General features: G+C 60.9%; 1 protein-coding gene across 1 annotated transcript in view; it reads right to left on the bottom strand.

Annotated features, from left to right (window-relative positions):
- Positions 1 to 16,646, bottom strand: part of KCNQ1 (potassium voltage-gated channel subfamily Q member 1) — a 317,397-nt gene that overhangs the window by 213,496 nt on the left and 87,255 nt on the right. The window contains 4 exon segments of the mRNA XM_053899318.1: positions 10,998 to 11,142; positions 12,018 to 12,140; positions 14,215 to 14,310; positions 14,979 to 15,089. Coding sequence (XP_053755293.1) covers positions 10,998 to 11,142; positions 12,018 to 12,140; positions 14,215 to 14,310; positions 14,979 to 15,089 — 475 coding nt within the window.

Raw genomic sequence — 16,646 nt, 5'->3', positions numbered from 1 at the left:
AGCCACCCAGGCGCCCCTAGAGTGGCGTTTTAAAAAGCAAGTTAGGAAAAAGAAATGTGCCGAACTCATTTTCAAATGTGCGAAAAAAACCACATCGAAAGGAGAGAGGAGAACATCACTAATCCAAGTGCTTGGAGACGACAGTATTTGATCAAACGCCTGTAATCTTGAATGGGAGGAGGCGGGGAATGACAGGAAAACCCTCACCCTCCTCAGCAGGTTTGATGTTACAGCCCAAGGACGAGGCAACCAGAACATCCTGGCTTCTCCGCAGGCTGTGCAGGGCCCAGAGTTTGGTTTCCAGTCATTTCCTCCCCTGGGGTAAAGGGGCTCCTTGGAAAATTGGCCGACTCTGGGGCTGGAGCAGAGGGTGTATGAAATTAGCCTGACTCTTCTTATACCAGAACATAAAGAAATGCTAAAAAAAAAAAAAAAAAGGGGGGGGGCACCTGGGTGGCTCATTTAAGTGTCCCACTTCAGCTCAGGTCAGGATCTCATGGTTTGTGGGTTCTAGTCCCGCGTCGAGCTGTGTGGCTCGGAGCCTGGAGCTTCTTCACATTCTGTGTCTCCCTCTCTCTCTCTGCCCCTCCCCAGCTCACTCTCTCTCTCTCTCTCAAAAATAAATACACATTTAAAAAATAAAATAAAATAAAATAAAATAAAATAAAATAAAATAAAATAAAATAAAATAAAATAAAATAAAATAAAAATAAAAAGTTGAACTATCGGGGCACCTGGGTGGCTCAGTCGGTTGAGTGTCTAACTTCAGCTCAGGTCATGATCTCACTGTTCGTGGGTTCGAGCCCCGCGTCGGGCTCTGTGCCGACAGCTCGGAGCCTGGAGCCTGCTTCAGATTCTGTGTCTCCCTCTCTCTCTCTCTGCCCCTCTCCCGCTCATGCTCTGTCTTTCTCTGTCTCTAAAAATAACATTAAAAAAATGCTAAAAAAAAATGTGAGCATGTCCCAAGGACACAGAAGCCAGCTTGAAAAGGCTTCTGCTGGCCAAATCTGGGACAATTTGAATATCAAAATAATTAAGGACACTAAAGAATTATAATAAAAAAATCCATGAGCCCATGCATATAGATAATAAGTCCCAGAAACAGACAGATGGGGGAGAAGGGAGGTTTTCCCACAGAACGACCCGGGGATGTCTTCTCTTGGAATAAATACCATTCTGGCTGGAAGGCAGCTCCTAGTACTTCTGTGGGAGGTGTGCTAGAGCTGAGAGGGCATCAGCCACCATAATCAAGACGGTTCCAGAAAATCTCTGCATCTGAGAGACGTTTTAAAATAGGGAACAGGAAGGGCGCCTGGGTGGCTCAGTCGGTTAAGCGACCGGCTTCGGCTCAGGTCATGATCTCACGGTCCGTGGGTTTGAGCCCCATGTTGGGCTCTGTGCTGACAGCTCAGAGCCTGGAGCCGGCTTCGGATTCTGTGTCACCCTTTCTGCCCCTCCCCCGCTTGCACTCTGTCTCAAAAATAAAATAAACATTTAAAAAAAAACTTAAAATAAGGGACCAGATGTGCTCATGGCCTTGCACGATTTCCCTGTCGCTTATCGGTTACAAAGCAAAGTAGGACAAGTCTTCGGCGGGTGATTAAAGTCACAGCCCATTTCAGGGCAGAGAGAATCAAATGTCCTGGGGTGGGTCACCCCAAGAAGGACACCATGTCGCTGATGGAATGTTCCAGCTGGGAAGGCACAACCTGAATCTAACTACAAGGGAAACATCCTGCAAATCCCCAAGAAGTGGCAGGACTGTGGCCCGCAGAAACGCGAACGCCGTAAAAGGCGGAGACTGGAAATGTTCCAGGTTCAAGAAGGCTCCGGAGACAGGACAGCTGATGGCAGCGGTCACTGCGAACAGCTATGAAGGGCAGGGTCACGTCCACTGGCACAACGGAACGCAGGTGGGTTTGGAGAGAGGGCTGGACCCACGTTTGTGCAGGGCGCTGTAAAAGGGGGACTTTTTAGGAAAAACACGGCAAACATTTCGGGGCCACGGTCTCCAGAGTGGGCAGCTTACTGTCAAAGGACTCAGAGAACCAGGTACATCAAGATCCCTACAGAAAGGGGTACGAATGGTAAAACGAATGCGGCAAAATGAACCCTGAGGTATCCCCTTGGCCTAGTGGTCTTCAACTGGAAGCGATTTTGCCCAGGGGAGACCTTTCTCTGGTCACCACGCTGGCCCCAGAAGAGGCCAGGGAAGCTGAGCCCTCGACAAAGCACGGTCTGGCCCCCGATGTCACTGGTGCCGCAGGGGAGAAAACCCGCTTCGCTCGGCTGACAAGACAGAGCCCTGCCCGGGTGGCTGGTGGTAGCCCGCAGGGGTGCCAGGAAGGGAGCCCTCGAAAGTGACCCGGCAACGCCCACGATGTTAATAATGCACCTGATCCTGAGCCAGGGGCTGAACTGAGTCCCTGCAACTCACACACTAGCTCTGTCGACCCCAGCACCTCAGACGTTTGGAGAAGGGCCTCAAAGAGGTCAGTTCTGACAAGGCTGCTGGTGTGGATCCCACTGCACTATGGCGGGTGTCCCTATACAGGAAATTTGGACAAACGGAGACACAGAGGAAGGACAGGGGGAGGACGTGGCGAGAAGGTGGCCATCGGCAAGCCCAGGAAAGATGACAGCATGACCCGAAACCTTTCCGCCTCCAGGATGGGCGAGATGCATTTCTGTTGCCCAAGCCACCCAGTCTGCAGTCTTTTGTTATGGAAGTTTCCAGCAAACTAATACATCCTGGAATGAAGGAGAGACTTCAGGCTGCAGGCTGAATGCCCCAGCAAGGAGGCGCACCGTGTGCAGCTGAGCGGGAAAGGTGAGACAGCGTGCGGGGACGGGATCCCGTGAGTTCGGAAATCCGTGACGAGCCCGTTTACAGCACGAGCCCTGGGAGGGCAATACAACCTTAAAAGAAAAACCAGCCCCAGGATCTGTGGGGTGAGAAGCTGGGTGGAGAGTGAGTGGGCGCCCGGGAGAGTGGTTCCGGGTGGGAGGCCAGAGGCACTAGGAAGCTGGCCACACACAGGCCCGGGGCGGGTGGGGGGGTGGGGCACTCGCGTGTTCTAACTCGCTTGGTCAACACAACAACCCCACAAGGGTCCCCATTTCGCGGATTCAGAAACCGAGGCTGGGAGAAGGCAGTGGCCTGCCCAGGGTCACCCGAGAGAAAACGGCACAACTTCCTTCGGCCCCAGGAAGGCCGGCCGTCAGGTTGTACTCAGAGCCACTCCCCGAATCTGCCACTCGACTTTTAAGGACAAAACTGTAAAGGAAGGATTTAATTTTCCTGCCGCAGAACTTGGCACTAGATTTAAAAATAATAATGCTAGGGGCGCCCGGGTGGCTCAGTTGGTTAAGCGTCCGACTCTTGACTTCAGCTCAGGTCATGACCTCACGGTTTGTGAGTTTGAGCCCCACATGGGGCCCTGTGCTGATGGAGTGAAGCCGGCTTGGGATCCTCTCTCTCTCTGCGCCCCCCCCCCCCCCCCCCCGCTCATGCTATCGCTTTCAAAATAAATAAACTTAAAAAATAGTAGTGATAATAAGCCTGCTTGGGATCTTCTCTCTCTCTCTGCCCCACCCTGCTCATGCTATCGCTTTCAAAATAAATAAATTTAAAGAATAGTAGTGATAATAAGGAAAGGTGGGACAGACCACAATGATGCTATGGACACATCCACGCGCGTGTGTGCGCGATCCATCGCAACGTATGTGTTATCTGTCTGAGTACACAAATAAAACTCTGTTTTACAAACAGAGCATATAACCTTAACAAGTCCAAGGAACATTTACAAAAGCAATGCTTTTATGTTTGCCCTTGGACACAAAGAAAATCTTCACTTAGTAAAAGCAAATACTTCGCAGCCCACGTCCTCTCACTGTAAGGCTGTTGAGTTAGAAATAACAGCGATAAAACATGTTCTGCTTCAAAAGCAGGAAAACATTTCTTTAGACCAAAGAGAAAGTCAAAGCGTAAAAGCGACCAGGAACGCGACGAAAAGGAACACACTTCACAGTAAGATCTACGTCACAGCTAACGCTGCCATCAGAGGAAAATATATGTGACTTCTAAAACGCCTCGTAGAAGAGAGACTTTAGATACACTAGGTGCGCGTCTCAAGTTTTTAAAAAAGTGAATAATCAGGAAGACGGGATACATAGATATAAAAGCCCAAGTTGGGGAAATAGAAAACAAAAACAGTGAAATGGTAGTTTTCGGGTAAGAAAGTAAACGTTATATATTATATATATTAAATATTATATTATTATTATAAAGATTAATATAATAGAATATAAATAATACATGTTATAAATATATATGACACATGCTATTGTGTATAAATATGTATAAGATAAATAATGTATAACAAATATTATGTTAAATATATAATTATTATATACATTATATATATATATATAAATAAAGCAGATAAATGTCTCATGAGCTTAGAGGGAAAACAGGCAAAACTCAAAGCTCAGGCAAGAAACAAAGAGCTGACAGAGAAGAACTCAACTCACTAGAAGTAACTTGCCACCAAGAGGCAACATAATTGAAACCCTTGAGGATTAAAGAGCAATGAATAAATTACCTCCAAAGAGGCAGCACATTTATTTAGAACAAATTACCATAAAGCAGACTTTTAAAAAGAAATTAAAGATCTCCTTGAGCACACGTACCGGCCCAGATGGTTTTACAACTTTGCTGCGCTGCTGAGCCCCTGGAGAAGGGGACTCCGGAGCTATTTTCCGACGGGGGCGGGACGCGCGACAAGGTGGGCGGCGTGGTGGCAGACGGCCTCCTCTTCTGAGCCTGGGGTACAGTCGCCTCCGCGATCAGCCGTCGGGGGAGGGGGGCACGCCGCGGACACGTCTCACGGGTTCAACGCGCACACCGTGCTTCCCGTAAGGGGGTGTCCACCCGCGGGTGTAGACGGTTGGCTACCTTTTGCCGGTTAACGATCGCAGAAATGAGCATCCTGACAACGGGTCGTCTTGCAGACGTGCAACGCAAGTGCGGGATACGTTTCTGGAAGGGTTCAAGGGCGCACACGTCTCGAATTTTCACGGCAGTGGCCGTTTTTGTCTCCATAGAGCCTCTATCCGTTTATCCGCCCAACGTGGTGACTCAGCTTGAGGGTTCGCGCGTGCTTGGCCCACGAGGCTCCTCACTCTTCAAAGGCTCGATAGATGAATACAGCTCCCATCGCATTAATTTACATTTCTGTGATCGCCACTGAGGTTATTGGCACCTGTCCATTGGTAAGAATCTCGGGATTCCTTTTCTCCAGACCTGTTTTTATAGCTTTTACCCTCTCGTCTTCATGACCCACAGAGCTTCCTGGTATCTGGGTGAAATTAGCCCCACGTGTACAATATGAGCCGCGACTATTTTCTCCAGATCATCATTTAAGAAATGGTTTGGGATTTTCTTTTTGCTACGCACGACATTTTTATTTTACGTTTTCACTGAAGCGTGCCGGACACACAACAAAGTGGCCGTGTTTAGAGCGTGCCGCTCGGTAACTTTTGACACGCGACAACGTCGTCACAATCGAGATCGTGAACATACCCATCGGCCCCAGGTCTCCCTGTGCCCTTCTCCTCCTCCCAACCCAATCGCGCCCGCACACCTGCTGGCCTTGTGGTCCCAGACCAGTCTGCCCTTCCCGGGCCTTCACACAGATGGAATGAGCAACATGTACTCTTTGCTTTTCTTCCTTCCTCTCTTTCTCTCTCTCTTTCTCTTTCTCTCTCCCTGCCCCCCCCCCTTCCCCTTGCTCTTTCTTCCTTCCTTCCTTTCAGTCTGGCTTCTTTCGCTCACCATCATTATTCTGGCATTTATCCAGGCCGGTGTGTATACTCATGGCTCGTCCTTTCTGATTTCTGAGGACTATTTCACTGTGTGGGCTAAACCACGAGGGGTATCTGCACTGTTTCCAGTTTTCAGAAAACACTACGACGGTGATATTCCACGTCCAAGCGTCCGTATACACGTCTGCTCTCTGTTCTTTTTTCTCCTGGATGCTCATTCAGGAACGGAATGGCTGGATAATATGCCAGGTGCACACATAATGTTCTCAGAAACTCGCAGCCTGTTCTCTAGAGCAGCTGTGCCGTTCGAGTGTCCAGCGGGAGTGCGTGAAGGGCTCGGTGCCCGCGTCCTGGGCAGCACTCGCGTGAGTGATGGAAGCTTCCCTCGTGAAGCCACGACACGTGGTAAAACGTTCTTAATTTTAGCCAATATAATCGCGTAGTAACGTCTCATTGTGGTTTTAGTTTGCGCTTCCCTAATAACTGATGGTGCGGAACATATCCTCACGTGATTATCTGTACATCTTCTTGGGTGAATGTTCAAACCCGGCCTGCTTTTCGTATAAATCTTTAAATTTTTTTAGATGTTTATTTATTTATTTTGAGAGCCAGAGCGTGAGTGGGGGAGGGGCAGACAGAGAGGGAGACACAGAATCCGAAGCGGGCTCCAGGCTCCAAGCCGTCAGCACAGGGCCCGACGCGGGGCTCGAACTCGTCAACCGCGAGATCGTGACCCGAGCCGAAGTCGGTCGCTCCACCGACTGAGCCACCAGGCGCCCCAGGATGCCATGCTTTCGATGTTACCGTAAACGCTGTCGACCTCAGATTACGGGCTGCCGGAACACAGGTGTAGACGTGACGTTTGAGTGTTGACCCGGCTCCACTCACGTGCTCCTTCCCAGCCTGGGCGCCCGGGGTTTCCGCCTCTGGACCGTCCGCCCGGGATTTCTGCTTCTGGACGGTCCTGCAGGCTAGAACCTCCAGGTTGAGGCAGAGCAGAACTGATAAGAGCAGGCATCCTCGCCAAGATCCCGACTGCAGGGGGACAGCAGCCCGTCTTTCCTCGCTAAGTGTCTCAGCTGGAGCTGACTCGGGGGTGGTCTTTGCCGAGATCCTCCCTCTCTTCTGTCGACAGAGAGCCGTTATAATGAATGGCCAACCCGAACCCCGGTGCGGGGGCCAGGACGGGGCCCCAAACGAGGACCTTCTCCTCCAACCCAGGTGAGGCCGCCCTGGAAGCCACAGAAGCCCGGTGCCCGGCCTCATCCTCAGGGTCACAGGGACAGCGCCCAGAGTAACCTGGGGACTCGTTACGGACACGCCCCCGGGCCTCCCCGCACACCCTGGGACCTGAAATCTCAGTGGGGGCAGCCCGGGTCTGTGTTAAAACTCTCCTCGTGATTCGAGGGACCCCCAGGGAAGTTCCAACCCGGAGCGTCACCGCCCAGCCCTCCGCCGTGGAGGAGCTCAGGGCTTCCCTTGCTGGGGACACTCTGTCGCCAGGACGAGGACCTGGGTTTCGGCAACGAGTAGACCTGGTTTCGTCAAAGGCCTCTCTCTACGAACTCCCAAACGAGCTCGCTGGAACGAGCAAACGTCTCCTGTGGGCTCCACGGGGGGCGTCCCCAAGGGCCAGGAGTGAAGCCGCCTCTGGAACGGCGGCCGTGTGCGGGCAGCACGGCGTCCGCTCACGCCAGGAGCCACGGTGTGGACTGGATGAGGGACGGCGGGAGGGCGCACTCAAATGACACGCACAAAGCGAGAGAGAAGCCAGCGAACCAGCCCGCGCGCTGGCCAATGCGGAGAAAAAAGAAAATTCGTTGGTGTTGGCCTGTTTTCTCGGAATAAAAGTAAAAAGCCTCCCCCGATACGTGGGGACAGGCTCGTTCGGACAAGAGGCTGGGTTCGCATTGACCCCTCACGGTCGTCTAGAAAACCCCGTGCCTATAAACCCGCACCACAAACGTCCTGCACAGGTTCACGGGGTCACCCTGCGCAAGGGACAGCTTCTCCAGAGAGGCGTCCCCTCAACAGGGCGCACGGGGTGGGGTGGGGGGGACCACGAGAAGGAGCCCACGCTTACAGACCCACGGGGAAACAAGCCATCGTGAGAAAAAGTTGGGGGAGCCACAGGGAGCAGAGGTAGACTCTCCGAGAACCGCGGGCGGTGACGTGACGTCACCCTGGTGATGGAATGAGTGCGTTCACATGACTCGGAAATTCCAAGTTGTAAGTCACGGGGAAGACACGGGCCAAGCAGATGACGCCCTCACCCGCGGAGGCGCAGAAGTAACGGAAACTAACATCTCGGCGGGTGGATTAACCCGTGGGTTAGACACAGCTGCGCAGTTAGCAAACTGGAAGCTAAGCTGCTAGAATGCAGTGCAGGGAGACTGAGCAGGAAAATACCAGAGACGGCCCGGGAGGCCAGGACGCGGGGGTCAGGCAGGCGTTTCGGGGGCAGGTCAGAGCATTTAGGGGAGGCGGTAACCTGTGACGGGACCGTGCTAGCTTTCCACACCGGATGAAAGACACAAACCCGCAGGTTTATCACAGCAGGACGAACAGAGATAATCCGCCGCCCTGGGTCACCGTCCCGGAACCACCCAGCACCGACGTCCAAGGGAAGGCCCTCGAAGTCTCCAGAGGGGGCCGGGCCACTCCCGAGGACGGCCGCACAGCTGGACAACGCGCCTGCCGAGCGTTCACAGAGAATACGTGTCTCAACCCGGAACCTTCCCCCAGCTAGACCCCCATCCGACAGCAAAGTCGGAACACGGAGGCTCAGGGCAAAGACCGGGTTGACCCCCAACAGACCGTCACTGACGGAACCGCCGAAGGGCCTTCAGGAAGAAGGATGTTAAACCCTGAGACGGAATCCAGCGGATCTGCTGGTAAATATCGGCAAGTGTCCACGAACCCAACAAGTGACGGATTCAGGGGATCCACAAGCAAGACACGGGGCAGGGGCGGCGTGTGAGGGGGGTGGGGTGGGATCCGGAGCGCGGGGCCCGTGGTCCCGTGAGGGCCACCCCCCGAGGGGAGGGCGACAGGCCAGGCCCGGCGGGGGGGGCCGCAGACTGCGTCCCCCGAACTGGGCCCGTGAGCGGCGGGCCCCACGCAGGCTGGGGACTCGGCGGCCCTGACCACCTTGAGATGGAAGTGAGGGTGCCCCCAGCGCCTCACGGCCCGCCTGCCCTCAGGGGTCGCCCCCAGGCTGCCCAGGTCTACGGGAGCTCCTCCCGCTGGCCTTGACTCCTCTGACCCCCAGCCCCACAGCCACCACGTCACTCCAGGCGCTGGCCTGGCCCGAGGCTTGTCCTGCCCTGTCCCCATCCGTGCCATTCCTGGGCGAGCCTCAGAGGGCACAGGGCTGCCCGCAGCCACGCCTGCCCCGTGGGCTCCCAGCGCCCGTCTGACACCCGCAGGCTCCTGGGCACCGCTCCCGTCTTAGGAAGGAGGGTCAGCACGGCAGGAGCCCACGTGGGCCTCTCCACAGGAGGGAGGCCCCACACCCACCCCACCTGAGGAGTGCAGGTGGCGGGCCCGGGGCGGGGGTGGGGGGTGACGACGTGATCCCGCCCGGAAGCGCGGCTGCTCCCCCACGGCAACTCCATCACAGCCGCTGATCCTTCCTTCCCCTCCCCGGCCAGCTGTACTCAGCATTAACACCACCTCCTCCAGGAAGCCTGCGGGCCCAACCAGGCCGAGCCGGGTGCTCGTGCCCCAGACGCCCGCGCGTCTTCCTGCCTGATGCCAAGGCCCGCCTCGCCCCGGGGCCTCACCCTCACGCGCACGGAGCACGGTCCTGACGACCAGGACAGCGTGAGCAGCCGGGGGCTGGAACCTGCACGAGAAATGCGGGGTGTGCAGGGGTGCGGCACGAGGCTCGGGTGCCAGGCCTCGGTGCGGCCGGTGTGTGTGGGGGGTACTCAGCGTGGCTGCTTGCGCCCTGCCATGTGGGGGCTGGGGCTGCGGGCCCTGGCCGGGATGAGGCCCCCTCTCCCCCGACCAGGGCTCTCGAGAGCCCCGGGTACCGCCCGTAGGCTGGGGGCCACTCAGGGCCCACAGCGGAGGCCCCAGAAACACAGCGGCTCCGGGCTGGGCTGACTCGTGCTGGCGGGAAAGGAAGACTCCCTGCGAAAGCACCCCACAAAGGGTGCCTGACTGTCCCTGCACTCGTGCCTCATTAACATTCTGCAGGCGGCACTGGGTACTTAATAACAGCAAGCAGGCTGAATGGACGGTTCCACACTCAGCAAACAGCACGAGAGGCTTCTACCCACCCCGACCTGCCCATTAGCATTTGCAGAGAGCCCCCATTTGCATCGCGACAATGGTCCTGCCCCTGAATCCGGAGTTGGGGGGGGCCGCCGGGCACTCGTTGGCACAATTGTTCCTTGTGCCCACTCCGGGGGGCGGCGGGGAGCGCGTCCCGGGGGCTCACCAGCGATGTGGCCAAACTCAGGCCAGAGCGGAATCCCAACAGCCTGCGATGGGGCCACGGTGGCCCGGTGCCCGGCGGGGTGGGCGCCCCCGCCCGGTCCACCGACAGCCCCAAGGAGCAGGCAGCAGCCGCGGCCTTTTTCCGGAACACTTTCTGCCCTTCTTCCAGGGGACTGTGACCAAATGCAGGAGGAAACACCGGGGGTCAGCCGCCCGAGAACCAAGCACTTGGCGGGCCAGGCGCCCGTAAGCACAAAGGGTCAGGAACAATATACGCTTGTCCCCCTTCTGCCACGTCTAAGACAGTGACACTGCCCTCCCGACTGCCAATGTGCTAGCACGTTCTGGTGGGTGCCGGGAAGAGGTCCAAGGAGGGAGAGACCCACACGGCGGTGACGCACGAGCAGAGGCACACAGCGTCGAGGACAGACGCGGGCACGCAGCGCTGGCTCGGGACACCCGCCCCCGCCCCCTCCACCAAGACCGGGGGGTCCGCACGCATGGGCCACCTCCCTTCTGCCCGGCACGGGGCGCCGGCCGCACAGCGGGACCGAGGCGGGGCCCGGCACCCGCAGCCCAGAGTCCGCAACAGAGCCGGAGGAAGGGTCCCTCCGGGGTGGGGTCTGTGGGGGGAGGGCAGGGCCTTGGCGGGCGGACGCCAGGTCAGTGGGAGCTGAGCGCCCATCCCCGTCCCCACACCGCCACCCTGGGCGAAGGCTCCTCACCAGAGCTGTCGCAGGTGTCCACGGAGAAGTGGTCTGGCCTCCGCTTTTCTGACACAGGCTCACATGTGATGTGGGGGACCGTGAGCGTCTTCTCTCCGGGACTCACCCCGTTGTCCTTGTCCAGTTTGAACTTCTTCTTCTTTACCTAAGACCACGAGCAGTAAGCTGGCGCTTCCCGGGGGTCCCCCAGCCCCAGAACCCCTCAGCAGCCCCCAAGGGCACCAGCCAGGGAGCCAGGCCTCAGGGCCAACAGACAGGGGTCCTGTGGGGGGGCTCAGCACAGGTGCTGCCTGGGGGCTCGGGCTGAAGGGGCCGGCGGACGGGAAACCGGACAGGTAAACATACAAGCGGGCACGTGGGGACCAGGGCTGTGGCCACCGGGAGTTCCGGCACGCGGTGGGGGCCATCGGGGGGACAGCCTGGGGCCGGCAAAGGTGACGTGGAGGAGGAGGTGTGGGAGCCGGTGAGGGCGTTTGGCAAGGGAACAGCGAGTGCAGAGGCGTCAGGGGCGGCTGGCAACGGGAGGCCTGGGTGCCCCCCTCAGTCCCCACACCGGCCCCATCGTGACGCTCTTGCTCAGAGCCTGCCCGAGCCCCCTGCACCACGACCCGAAGACCGACTTCCCCGAGCTGGGGAGAGACCTCCGTCCTGACCGGCACCCGCTGTCCCCGGCACAGAAAGCCTGACATCAGGGCCCTCTCAAGAGCCTTGTTCCCAACCTCTGGCCAGAACCCAGCCCATCCTGTTCCCGGGGCCGCCCCCTGTGGGCCTCCCATAGTCCTGGCCTGGGAGCACCAGCCCTACGTGGCCCCGAGCCAGGGGGACCCCCAGGTGGCAGGACCCAGCACAGGCGCCCACCCCCAGGGCCCAGAGTGGCACCAGTGCCCTGATGTGGCGCCGCTGAAATGCCAGGGCCGAACCCCGGCCAGCAGCCGTGGCCCCCAGGGCCTCCCCACCCCCCACCCCACCCCACCCCCCGCTCCCGAGGGATCCCTGCAGGAGGCAGGTGGGGGCTGTTACCATGACGGACTTCTTGGGCTTGGGGCTGGGGGACAGCAGGGTGTGGCTCCGGGTGGGTTTCCGGACGTAGATGTTCCAGGTGGAGGACTCGGGGTTCTCAGCTGCATAGCACCTCCACGCCGTCTGAACAAGCGCAGGGGAGACGCGGTCAGCCGCTGGGCCCGCCCGCACCCTGGCCTGCGTACCAGCCCCCCACCTCCCGGGGCTGCTCCCGCGCCAGGCGGCTCACAGCCTAACCCACGGGCCGGTACCCACGGCTCGGGCGCCACGGAGGCCCCACCCGCAGATGCAGACACCCTTCGGCTGCCTCTCCTCGGGGCACGCACGGCGGGTACAGGGACGGACACAGACACTGAGGACACCCGGGGCCTGTGGGACACCAGGCAGGGGGGCAGGGGGCGTGGGGGGGCGTGGGGGGGCGGGCCCCTCCCAGAGGCCCACATATGGGGTCCCGGAGCCCGGGCACAGCCTGCCGCCGTGGGGAGCCCTGGACCCACATCCTAGAGAGATGCCCGTGGCGACCGCCACACAGGAATGACCCAGAGGAGGGGACACCACTGCACGGGATCCGAGTGGAGGACATGCCGTGTCCGGGTAGGCAGCAGGGGACAGACAGCAGGGAGCAGACAGGGGAGCTGGCAGGGTTCGTGGGAGGCCGTGACACCACCCAGGATGGGGACCTGGACAGACACAGCAGCCCTCCCTGCCCGGGACGCTCAGGGGACGGCCACAGGCCTGGCCCCTCCACGGCCACGTGCCACCTCTGTGTCCCACCATCCCCACAAACGTAAGGCCGCCGCCCGCTTCCCGCCCGGGTCCGGTCCGCGTTCCCTCCTCTGGGCCCCAGTCCTGCCGTGGCGGACGTGTCCGCACCCCTCGAGCTCAGCACCCGAGCCCGGGCTTCACAGGGGTGCTCACCCCCGAGCACCGGCTCCGCCAGGACCCCGCCGTGCTCCCCTCCCGCCGGCAGCCTGCCCACGGCGGCCTGGGCTGGTTTTACGGGCCTGATTTATGGTCTCCCCGAAAGGAGAAGCTGTGGGCCGTAAAACCAGGCCTGAGGGGGCCCGGCCCCTCGGCTTTATGGCTGCGGCTGCTATTTCCTTCCCGTCCAGGTCCACCGTCCAGGCCCCAGACGGTGGGTTCCGGAAGGGTCCGGAAGGGCTTCAGAGGAATGAGGGGGCGCCCCTGGCTGAGCGAAACCTGGTGGCTGCTGCCTGTGCAGGGGGCCCTGCCCGGGGCGGATGGCGAAGGAGACCAGGGCCCCGGGGGTGACCCCAGGACCGTCCCTGAGGGGCATTCGGCACTGGGTGTGGCTGAGGTCCTCACATGTACGGCTGGACACCCACAGGGCCTGTGCCCCAGGACCCCCGCCAAGCCGCTCCCCGGGCGAGACCTGAGCCCGCTCATCCCTGCTCTGCCCCCGGGCAGGGGCCAGTAACCGTCTGGGACCCAGTTTTCGGCCTAAGTCTTTGTTGCGCTAAATTAAGAGCCAGCCATCCTCTGGTGTATCTGGGAGCCTGGGGTCACAGAACTGAGCATCCAGGGGCTCCAGGCCACCCTCCTTCCGCCGCCGCTCTTAGCCTCTGTCTCCTCCAGCACCCAGGCCTTGTCACAGCGGCCTCGGGGTCCCCGTTGGGTACTGAGGGGCCTGTGAACCCAGAGCGTGGCTGTGCTGTCGGCTCGCCAGGCCTCACCTGCTGCCACCTGGGAGTCCCTAGCCCCGTGGGATGTGGGGAACACCCTGGAGGTACCCGTGCTGCACAAGCAGGGCCCTAGACCCTTGGGGTTTCCCTCCCAGACTCGCCCTGTGCCGAGCAGGGGGGTGACCACGAAAGGAGGCCACTGTGGCTGGAAGGTGAGGGGCCCACAGCAAGTTCACCCCAACCCGGGACGGGCCAGGACACATCCCTGTCCCCTGGCCCGCCCCCCCAGGACCCACTCTTCCAACAGGACCTCCAGGGAGGCAGGTGGGCGCCCCGCGTTCCCGTGCCCACCCTGTCGGCATCACCCACGCTTCCCAGAAGGCCCGAGCGCGTCTGTGTGGTAGCACGAGCTCATCTGTGTTCCAGAGGGACCCGTAGCAAGAAGGTCTCGTGAGCTTTGTGGCCGAGGGTAGTTCCTGGTTCCCAGAAGGGACGCCAGCCTGCACTTAACCCGCCGACGCCAGGCCGGACGTTAAGGACGGGAGGCACGTCACCTGAATGAGAGAGGCTGCGGCCGGGATCTGCCTGTTGAAGTGTTTCTGCCTCTGTTTCTGCTGGACCTTCAGGGCGAAGCCGGAGCCGAGAATCCCCTGGGAAGGAGCAGAGACGGGGGCTCGCGTCCACGCAGGCAGCCACCGCCCGGCCCGGCCTGCGGGGCACAGGTGCTGGGGACACGGGGCAGCACCGGGGCGCTGGCTCGGGCAGGAGGCGGCCCCCTCCCCAGGATCGCCAACGGGATGGATGGGGCCGGCTCGTCAGGGAGGGAGCTCCCCGTCCACAGAGGGGATCAATCACGCACACACATAGATGCACACGTGCTCTGTGTGACACACGCAGGGGACCACAGAGCACACACACAACCCACGCACGCTCACCACACACAGCAGGTGCACCAAACACATGTGACGCACACACCTCCACGCGCTCGGGGAGCTAGAAGGTGTGGCCCTCGTGATCTGTGATTGCTCGGAAGGACATGGGTCAAAGCGGGGCCCAGGCCACCGCGCAAGGGAACCAGCGCCCCCACCAGGCGCACAGACTCCGCCTCTGCCCTCGCCTGGCGGCTGCTGTCCGTGTCTCCCCGAGACCCCTTGGGCCGAATGCGCCGGCCGCGCCCCGCCGGCCTCCACCCACACCTGCTGCAAAGCACCCTCCAGGAGCAGCGGGGGCAGGGGACTCCCAGGGGCCTCTGTGAGTGGGCTTGCTCTCGGGGGGGACCCTGCCCGCCCGGGAGCCCGGAGGAGGCGGGAGCACCTACCGCCGGGAGCGCGAAGAAGGATATGGCAAACACAGAGAAGCAGGAGGCAATGGTCTTCCCGACCCACGTCTGGGGCACCTTGTCCCCGTAGCCGATGGTGGTGACCGTGACCTGCGGGAGGCGCAGGGGGGCGGCGGTCAGGCCCAGAGCCCCGGGACGGGTGACCGTCGGGCCCGAACCCGCCACTCTGCCGACACAGACGCGGAGCTCCAGCCGCCACCACCGGGACGGCCGAGGCTCAGACCATGCCGGCACGAGCCCTGCAGACGGCCGGGGTCCCCCAGACCCGGTCGGTGCCTCACGGGAAGCGGGTCCCCGGGCGTGCGCAGGGGGCCTGCCACCAGACGCGCGGCCAGGGGGCCCGCCCCACGGGAGGGCCTGCCCCAGCCCGCGGGAGTCTGTCCCCTGGGCCACCGACGTCGCCGTGCCGCAGCCCCCGGGAGGCCGGAAGTGCGCACTGAGGCTGGTCCTGCACCAGGAGCCCGGACGGGGATGATGCTTCGCTTCCTGACGCCGCCCCGGGCGCCAGATGTTCCAGTCGCCCTTCTTCCGAGAGGACCAGACGCAGCTCGAGCCTTCTTCTCGGTGGGGGAGCCGACCGGCAGAGCCTGCGGTGGGCCCACGGGCCCAGGGCCGGCCCCGCCCCCGCCCCCCAGGCTTGCGTCCTGCTTGCCTTCGAGGTTTGTCCCCTGGGGCCTCCGGCGTGAGCCTGAATAGACATCCTGCAGGACGTGAGCACGCGCCCTGGCTGCACCGCTCAGCCCCGACACGCCCCGCCCCTGCCTGCCTGGCTTCTGGGGCCTGGGGCCGCCCGTGGGCTTTGCAGGAGCCTGGCCCGGGGACCTGGGGCCTCACACCCGCACGGCACGGCACGGCACGGCACGGCACGGCACGGCACGGCAGCAGGCTCGGTGGCCCAGAGTGGCCACGTGGCCTTCTGCCTTTGAGGTCCTCCTGTGCCGGCCCTGTGGTCACGGCCAGTCCGTTCTGGGAAGCCCGGCCTCTCCCCTCTGGAGCCTCCAGGCCAGGCCCAGGGCAGGACCAGGAAGGTCTGGGCGGGGCCTTCACTTGACATCCTGCCCGGAGGAGTCCCAGAGGAAGGCGGGACGCAGGGCCGGGGCCCGGGAGGCCCGTTTAACGGACTCCGACTGAGAGCAAGGCCCAGGCGGGGAGTGGCGAGGTCCGCCTCATTGCCGTCCGTCCCGGGACCCCGGTGGGTGCCTTCCACCAGCCACGGGGCACGGAGGGAGGAACCCAGGGGCCACAGGCAGGCAGGGACACACGTGTCCGCTCGCAGCAAGAGGGGCCACGGCGCAGGAGGCCCGGTGGCACCAGCGAGCGCATCAGCACGCAGCGGGTCCAGACAAGCGCTGGGCGTCCATGAAGGGGCCGGCCGCTGTGGAGCCTGGCCCGGGGCGCCTGCCGTGGTCCTGGGCCTCCCGCGACATCACCGTCCCTCAAAACCACACATCTCGCCGCGAGCGCCAAGCGCACTGAGCTGCCTACTGCCCGGCCCCTCGAAGGGACCAGCCGAGCCCGTGGAGGTGGGTGCGTGCCCACAAACGTGCCCCCCACACAGGCGGCACAGCACACACGCGTGCGAGCATCTCACGCACGCTCGGAACGAGCGAGGGCACGTAAGGAGGGGCCGGCGCCCACGCCGAGCCC

The sequence above is a fragment of the Panthera pardus genome, unplaced genomic scaffold (genome assembly GCF_024362965.1).
Source record: "Panthera pardus isolate Hobbes unplaced genomic scaffold, ASM2436296v1 HiC_scaffold_12, whole genome shotgun sequence".
Lineage (NCBI taxonomy): Eukaryota > Metazoa > Chordata > Mammalia > Carnivora > Felidae > Panthera > Panthera pardus.
The sequence above is the reverse complement of the archived record's forward strand: the minus strand, read 5'-3'. Positions and strand labels throughout refer to the sequence as shown.